General features: G+C 40.3%; 1 protein-coding gene across 1 annotated transcript in view; it reads left to right on the top strand.

The window, feature by feature from the left end:
* Positions 1 to 2,698: 2,698 nt before the first annotated feature.
* The window catches only part of LOC306741313 (troponin T, fast skeletal muscle isoforms-like), a gene marked incomplete at its 5' end in the record, with an annotated part of 15,320 nt that continues 9,572 nt past the window's right edge, over positions 2,699 to 8,446 (top strand). The window contains 5 exons of the mRNA XM_079223591.1: positions 2,699 to 2,864; positions 4,737 to 4,754; positions 5,570 to 5,588; positions 5,714 to 5,759; positions 5,840 to 5,956. Of these exons, the coding sequence (XP_079079717.1) occupies positions 2,699 to 2,864; positions 4,737 to 4,754; positions 5,570 to 5,588; positions 5,714 to 5,759; positions 5,840 to 5,956 (366 nt within the window). The remainder of the gene's footprint in view (positions 2,865 to 4,736; positions 4,755 to 5,569; positions 5,589 to 5,713; positions 5,760 to 5,839; positions 5,957 to 8,446) is intronic.

Genomic DNA, 8,446 nt, shown 5'->3' with positions numbered 1-8,446 from the left:
TGTAAATCGTGTGTGTACATTTAAGCCGCACTCAGCCGTGAGGATGAACGCTTTAACATCTTAAACGGGAGCCACGAAAGAAAAGAAAAACACAAATTTGGAATTTACGAGGATCCAGAGAGCAAATACGAGGAAGCCGTCGCCGTTTGACCTTTGACCTTCAGGCTGGCTCTCGGGGTTTATTTTAATTCCTGAGCAAAAAAGGGGCCTCGGTCAGCAGGGAGCCTGAAGGAACCATGTGAGGGCGAGACAGCCAGATAAGGAGAGGACGGTGGACTTATGGGTAGAGGTCCAGGCGAAGGAACCCAATCTGACGTGGTCCCCCCCGACCCCCCTCTTCCTGAAACCGGATAAGGGGAACCGGGCAGCTGTCAGTTGGAAATAGTTGTGATGTCGGGACGCATTCATGGGCGTCCGCATGCTAATTTGACTAAGAAGCAACTAATCTGACATCTAATCGCCCGATTGGTTAATTCAGGGTTCATACACATTCTGACCAATGGATTTCATGACTTTTCCATGACTTTAACCAAAATGTCCATGACCAAACATTTAGTGAAGTCTGGGTGTAAACAGTAAAAAGTGAGTAAATGTAGTATTTAAACTAACAATGAGAATACAAAGCATACAGTAAACCTTAAATGACACAAATGAATGAGACAATAGTTTGATTAAAAGAATAAACATTTATATAGATGCCTGTTTGTATGCCTGCTTATATTTTGAGTCTTTCTTTTAAAAGCATATTCATTATTTCAAAACCAGCGTAAATAATCGACATGAACACATGAATATAACACATTTACATGACTTTTACTAAACTTTTAGGGATTTTATTTTTTTCAAGGACTTTTCCAGGCCTGGAAATAACCATTTTATTAACCATGACCGTAGGAACTCTGTTAGATTATGAAGACGTTCGGGTCGCGTGAGTTCATCGATGCTCAGATCCAGTCTGGACTTTCACAGCTGGCAGTGATTATAGACGGAGGTTTACCAGAGGAGTGGTTCTAAAGATAAAAAAGTCTTTATCGCCGTCGCTGCAGAGGGATGGGGAACCTTTACCCCCCCAAACCCACTTTAAACTCCTCCATCAGCAGTCGAGAGCAGAGCGATGGCATGAAGCTAAGTCTGGCTCCTTCTCACTTATCGCCAGAGAAGCAGATTCAGGACCAAGGCTCCAATTTCATCCCAAAGTTTTAACCCTAATTATAAACGGATTCTTGGGGATTTGACAGATTTGGGAGGGGTTTTCAAACTACAACATCCTCCAAAATGACGAGGAACAAAAACATTAAAGATATTTGTTTTTAATGTGTTTTGGTGGGGGGGTAGATATGTGCATGGCAGCGGGGTGGGGTCAGATATTTAAGACATCTGCAACTTAATCCCCGTGCAGCTATAAATACGGCCGGGCTGCTCGGTCGCTCCTCGCTGACAGACTTTAAGTCTCCTTCTCTTCTCTTTTGCCTCCAGGTTGCAAAGTCCACTGTCACCATGTCTGACACTGAGGAAGTGTAAGTCTTCACATGCACGCTCACAAACGAGACGCTTCCACGCCGTCTCTTCGCGGCTGAAAGCTACAAAACGGGAGAATATTATTTCGTCAAAAATACACTGTGCACATTGTCGTGCATGAATTCTGACCCGCTAATATTTTTGTTTGTCTTCTCTCTTGCAGCGATCAGGGTAAGTAGCATCATTTTCCCCATTCCCCCCACCCCATGTAAGAGTCATATACAGTCCGGAGTTCCATGCTAAATGAATGTTTCCTAACTGACTTTCCACTCCCTGTAGAGAAGTATTTGCACTGGATAAATCTGTATGTTTACAGGTTTGGCTTGACTCCCTCCAGATTCAAGTTGTGCAATAATGCTCTCTTGTATTTTAATAAAGCAAATCTGCTCACACGTGATCGTCCGCGCTGTTGCATGGTTGCAGGTTGCACCAATGCTGGCCATCAGGACAGTGTCAACAAACGATTGTCTAAAATAATACAAATAAAAGGATTAAGGTGCACTGACCTGCTTGGACAACGAGTCCTGCAGCTCTGCATGTCCGGTCCTCCTGAGCGGACCAGCGCCTCAGGTTGAGCCGCTCTGCTCGGCCCAGGAGGACCGCGTTGTGTTTGCTTAGCATGGATCCCCAGTGTACCCAACATTTTTGAATCCATATATTCTGTCAAAAAAAACTAAAATGGGTACAAACCGGGATCCTTTGATAACATTCTTCTGCTCCTTTCTTGTTTTTTTTTCGGACGGGATCGTGCAGAATACGATGGTAAGACGTAACATCTAATGTCACTGATACTTTACACAGGAACCTTTCTGTGGCATGCTGGTTAACACTAACTGAGAGAAGTTAAAGAGACGCAGGAGAGTCGATTGCTTCGTTGTAGATTTTCTCTCTTTTTTTGCCTTCGACCACGCCGAGTTGTCTTCAGGAACCAATCACATTTCATCCATCAATGACTGACCTTTTCCCTCCTGTAACCGCCTGCTTTCTTACATGCTTTAGCGCCATCTGGTGGCAGTTTCCTCCCCAAAACTGCCACGCTATGAAGCTCCTCATACCTCACATCTTCCCACCCTCTCTCTTTCATCTACTCACCCCCATCCACCCCATGTTCACCCCCTGTTCTCTACTTGCTTCCATTAACCCTCTCACCGCCCTTCCTCTCCCCTGGTGACTCGCTGCATGTTGTGTAGTACAAGAAGAAGTAGTAGAGGAAGTAGAGGTGGCCCCTGAGGCGGCCCCTGAGGCAGAGCCAGAGCCAGAACCAGAGCCAGAGCCAGAACCAGAACCAGAACCAGTGGTAGAACCAGAGCCAGAGCCAGAACCAGAGCCTGAGACTGAGTATGAAGGTATGTGGTATGGAAGCCAGACAGACCCCACTAATCCTGACTCCGCACACATGCTCATCATGTCTGCTCATGCTAACGCCACCGTCGCTTCACCACTTCACGAGTCAGAAGACAACCCGTTCAGTGCTCTAAGGGGCGCAGTGTTTATATCCATAGAAACATGCGTTGAGGTGATCGTAGTTAAAGCATTTTACAGTGAGTGGATGACTAATATTTAAAAGTCCATATTTTTGCACTAAAGCTCATGTTTTAGGCTGATATAAAGAGCCAAAGTCCTGTTCCACTACACGCTAGCGTATGATTAGCTTTTGTCCAATTAGCTTATGTTCCCTTATCTTATGTTCCATTAGCGTTTGTCCCGTTAGCTTGTTCCATTATCTTGTGTTCCCTTAGCTTATGTTCCATTATCTTATGTTCTCTTAGCTTTTGTCCCGTTAGCGTATGTTCCCTTAGCTTTTGTCCCGTTAGCTTATGTTCCCTTATCTTATCTTCCATTAGCTTTTGTCCCATTATCTTATGTCCCCTTAGCTTTTGTCCCGTTAGCTTATGTTCCCTTAGCTTTTGTCCCGTTAGCTTTTGTCCAATTATCTTTTGTCCAATTAGCCTATGTTCTCTTAGCTTATGTTCCCTTAGCTTATGTTACAATGAATATGTCGGCATATATCCCTTGTGTTTGTGCCAACATGTTAGCATACAGTACAATACAATAAGGATAGCACAGATGTATTAATGTTAGTCAGTAAAAATCCTTTTAGAGATCCAAAGGTTTTTCATTCTTAGAATTATAGATTCACTGCTTATGGAAAATGACAACCTCTTTTGTATAAACTTATTCTCTCAAGCTAACGTAACTTACTTTATATGTGAAGTTAAAAGAATACAATATAACTCCAAAAAGAAACATCCTGAAAATATATCAAAACAGAGTGCTAGAAAATGAGCAAGTTAGCCGAGCATACTTAATGCTAAATTGTTGGCGTTCATAGTGGACAAAGATATCGACTGCCAACACAAATATTTGAGGGCTTAAATTCTTAAAAAGGACAAACATTGGTCTCTTTTATCAGTCTAACCCTGATTCTTCTGCTGTTCCACATGTACTCTAAGTAATTTGGATTACATGGTTGCTTTCTAAGTATTTTGAACTTTAATGAAGTTTAACATGAAAAAAATAGAGTAAATATGTCTTGAGCTGCTTCTTTTAAGATGGTGTCTCAGATTTGCCCGTCACACCATCTTATATAAAGTTCACATGCTGGTGGAAAGTCGGTGTTGCAAACACACGTTTTGTTGAAAGCTTCATGGTTTGATATCAAACTCAAAGCTTGACTCCTATAAACTGTAATTTTCTTCCACGTTGATGATGTGCAAACGTCTACTCTGACTTTCCAGCTTTACCTTGACATTGTTTTAAATTGCATGTTGATTCAGGGGCAATTGTTAAAGGAATTCTACTTTGTTAAGCTGTTTAAAAATGAAACTGTGGCTTCAACAATATTTTTGTTTGTTTTGTAAATTCTCAAATATTGGCTTTTTATTGACCTCAAACTGCAACGACGCCGTTATTTGAAACAGTCTTATATTCCAGGCTTTTACTAAAAGAATGTGCATTATACGTATATTTTTGACCATGGTATTACGTGACTGTTGTTGTACAGATGGAATTAGTGCCATGAAAATGTACATAATGCAAATTATAAGTAACTTTCTTTATTTGTCCGTGCTGGCCTCTTAAAATCGGCTAATATTTGAGAATTTACAGTTATTACATTGTGTAGTTTCTCTGTGTTAAACTGATGTGCTGCTCTCAAAGCTTTTGCTAACGCTTTCTGTCTATTCTGCTTTTTCGTTTTGGATGCTTGCTGCATGCAGAGACCTTGGAAGAGGAAGGTACGTTGATTTGGAGAAAAAAAACTAAACAAACTTCTGACGAATCTGTAATCTGTCATTCTGGTTTTGGGAGGTCTGACATCTGCACCTCAGGGGGGAACACCTGCTGTTTACAAAATGTCTGTCCAAAGAAAATTTAATCTGTCTTGTCAAAAAAACTAAATCCCGGAGGCACCGAGAGTTTTTCAGAACAAAAACATAACCACATTTAAAAAAAAAAAAAGCCTTATGGAACAAGTGTTGAGATTAAAGCTGCTAGCGGAGAAAAAGGGTGAAAGAACATGAGATGCTAACGCGTGCTATACGTCACACTCTGCTACGCCACTCGTCCTCTGCATGGCATGGAGCCGCCAGCACCTGAGAACCAATCAGGGGTGGAGTACTCTGTTTTGCTTGTGTTAATGGTTTTCGGGTCAAGCCAAAAAAATAAGAACACGACACATATCGTACGGTACATACATGTCACAATTTACTTAGACAAATAAGAAGAAACAGATTGTTTTTGTGATAATTCCTCACTGTGTTACTGTAACTTTACTCACAGCAAGATGGTTATTTGATGTCCACGAAACGTCCTTATGTTTTCTGTTCCTCTGTGTCATGTGTTTGTTCTGACAGTGTTCACCTGTTTTTCTAACCCTAATGTATAAGCACCGAGACTGCAATCTAAATTGTTGTAATCTTAACCTAATGTCACGTAGAGCCCAAACCCAACATGCAGTGCTCCATGTAATGCCTGAGAGAAATGAATCAATCTGCTTGGTTTCTAACCCCATGACATGTACTTGTCCCTTTCTTCATTTCCTAACCTGCAGAGGAGAAGCCAAAGTTCAAGTAAGTTTCCTTCTTGTACACTTCCAATTATTTCTGCAGACATTTTCCACCCGAGACGTTTGGCTGAAAAAAACAAAAACAATATTAAAATCAGTGCACTTAAGGTGAAACTCTCCCTCCTGCAGGCCGAGTGCTCCAAAGATACCCGATGGTGAGAAAGTGGACTTTGATGTAAGTGGAGCTGAAGCGTGAGGATGCAGCTGAGTGTGTCTGTTGGGCTGAAGCTGAAGGCTTGTTTTCTGTGATCTCAGGACATCCAGAAGAAGCGTCAGAACAAGGATCTGTCGGAGCTGCAGGGCCTGATCGATGCCCACTTTGAGTGCAGGAAGAAGGAGGAGGAGGAGCTGATCGCCTTAAAGGACAGGATTGTGAGTCTTCCAGCGGAACGTATTTCAGCCCAGCATCATGGCAGCGGGGGAATACTCACACCAAGTTTGGGTTTTTGTTGTTGGATTAGTACGAAGATAAAGATAAGATAAAGCCAATGGAAAGTCAAGTAGGAGCTCCTTAGATGCATTAATGTCAGAGCCAGTGATGCACTTTATAATATCCAAAAAGACGACTAATGTTGGGCGGGAGGAGAGAGAGGTGGACGAGGCCAACTGTTGGTGTTGTTGTCTAAACCTAACTGTTGGTTTAGTTGTCTAAACCTAACTGTTGGTTTAGTTGTCTAAACCTAACTGTTGGTTTAGTTGTCTAAACCTAACTAGTGGTTTAGTTGTCTAAACCTAACTGTTGGTTTAGTTGTCTAAACCTAACTAGTGGTTTAGTTGTCTAAACCTAACTGTTGGTTTATTTGTCTAAACCTAACTGTTGGTTTAGTTGTCTAAACCTAACTGTTGGTGTTGTTGCCTAAACCTAACTGGTGGTTTAGTTGTCTAAACCTAACTGGTGGTTTAGTTGTCTAAACCTAACTGGTGGTTTAGTTGTCTAAACCTAACTGGTGGTTTAGTTGTCTAAACCTAACTGTTGGTTTTGTTGCCTAAACCTAGCTGGTGGTTTAGTTGTCTAAACCTAACTGTTGGTTTTGTTGCCTAAACCTAACTGGTGGTTTAGTTGTCTAAGCCTAACTGTTGGTTTAGTTGTCTAAACCTAACTGTTGGTTTTGTTGCCTAAACCTAACTGGTGGTTTAGTTGTCTAAACCTAACTGTTGGTTTAGTTGTCTAAACCTAACTGTTGGTTTAGTTGTCTAAACCTAACTGTTGGTTTAGTTGTCTAAACCTAACTGTTGGTTTAGTTGTCTAAACCTAACTGTTGGTTTTGTTGCCTAAACCTAGCTGGTGGTTTAGTTGTCTAAACCTAACTGGTGGTTTAGTTGTCTAATCCTAACTTTTAGTTTTGTTGTCTAAACCTAACTGTTGGTTTTGTTGTCTAAACCTAACTGTTGGTTTTGTTGTCTAAACCTAACTGTTGGTTTTGTTGTCTAAACCTAACTGTTGGTTTAGTTGTCTAAACCTAACTTTTAGTTTTGTTGTCTAAACCTAACTGTTGGTTTTGTTGCCTAAACCTAACTGGTGGTTTAGTTGTCTAAACCTAACTTTTAGTTTTGTTGTCTAAACCTAACTGTTGGTTTTGTTGTCTAAACCTAACTGGTGGTTTAGTTGTCTAAACCTAACTTTTAGTTTTGTTGTCTAAACCTAACTGTTGGTTTTGTTGTCTAAACCTAGCTGTTGGTTTAGTTGTCTAAACCTAACTTTTAGTTTTGTTGTCTAAACCTAACTGTTGGTTTTGTTGCCTAAACCTAACTGGTGGTTTAGTTGTCTAAACCTAACTTTTAGTTTTGTTGTCTAAACCTAACTGTTGGTTTTGTTGTCTAAACCTAACTGGTGGTTTAGTTGTCTAAACCTAACTTTTAGTTTTGTTGTCTAAACCTAACTGTTGGTTTTGTTGTCTAAACCTAACTGGTGGTTTAGTTGTCTAAACCTAACTTTTAGTTTTGTTGTCTAAACCTAGCTGTTGGTTTTGTTGTCTAAACCTAACTTTTAGTTTTGTTGTCTAAACCTAACTGTTGGTTTTGTTGTCTAAACCTAACTGTTGGTTTTGTTGTCTAAACCTAACTGGTGGTTTAGTTGTCTAAACCTAACTTTTAGTTTTGTTGTCTAAACCTAGCTGTTGGTTTAGTTGTCTAAACCTAACTTTTAGTTTTGTTGTCTAAACCTAACTGTTGGTTTTGTTGTCTAAACCTAACTGTTGGTTTAGTTGTCTAAACCTAACTTTTAGTTTTGTTGTCTAAACCTAGCTGTTGGTTTTGTTGTCTAAACCTAACTGGTGGTTTAGTTGTCTAAACCTAACTTTTAGTTTTGTTGTCTAAACCTAGCTGTTGGTTTTGGTGTCTAAACCTAACTGTTGGTTTAGTTGTCTAAACCTAACTGTTGGTTTAGTTGTCTAAACCTAACTGTTGGTTTAGTTGTCTAAACCTAACTGTTGGTTTAGTTGTCTAAACCTAACTGGTGGTTTAGTTGTCTAAACCTAACTGTTAGTGTTGTTGTCTAAACCTAACTGTTGGTTTTGTTGTCTAAACCTAACTGTTGGTTTAGTTGTCTAAACCTAACTGTTGGTTTAGTTGTCTAAACCTAACTTTTAGTTTTGTTGTCTAAACCTAGCTGTTGGTTTTGGTGTCTAAACCTAACTGTTGGTTTAGTTGTCTAAACCTAACTGTTGGTTTAGTTGTCTAAACCTAACTGTTGGTTTAGTTGTCTAAACCTAACTTTTAGTTTTGTTGTCTAAACCTAGCTGTTGGTTTTGGTGTCTAAACCTAACTGTTGGTTTAGTTGTCTAAACCTAACTGTTGGTTTAGTTGTCTAAACCTAGCTATTGGTTTTGGTGTCTAAACCTAACTGTTGGTTTAGTTGTCTAA

Source organism: Taurulus bubalis (assembly GCF_910589615.1).
Source record: "Taurulus bubalis genome assembly, chromosome: 9".
Lineage (NCBI taxonomy): Eukaryota > Metazoa > Chordata > Actinopteri > Perciformes > Cottidae > Taurulus > Taurulus bubalis.
This window is presented reverse-complemented; position numbering and strand designations above follow the sequence as displayed.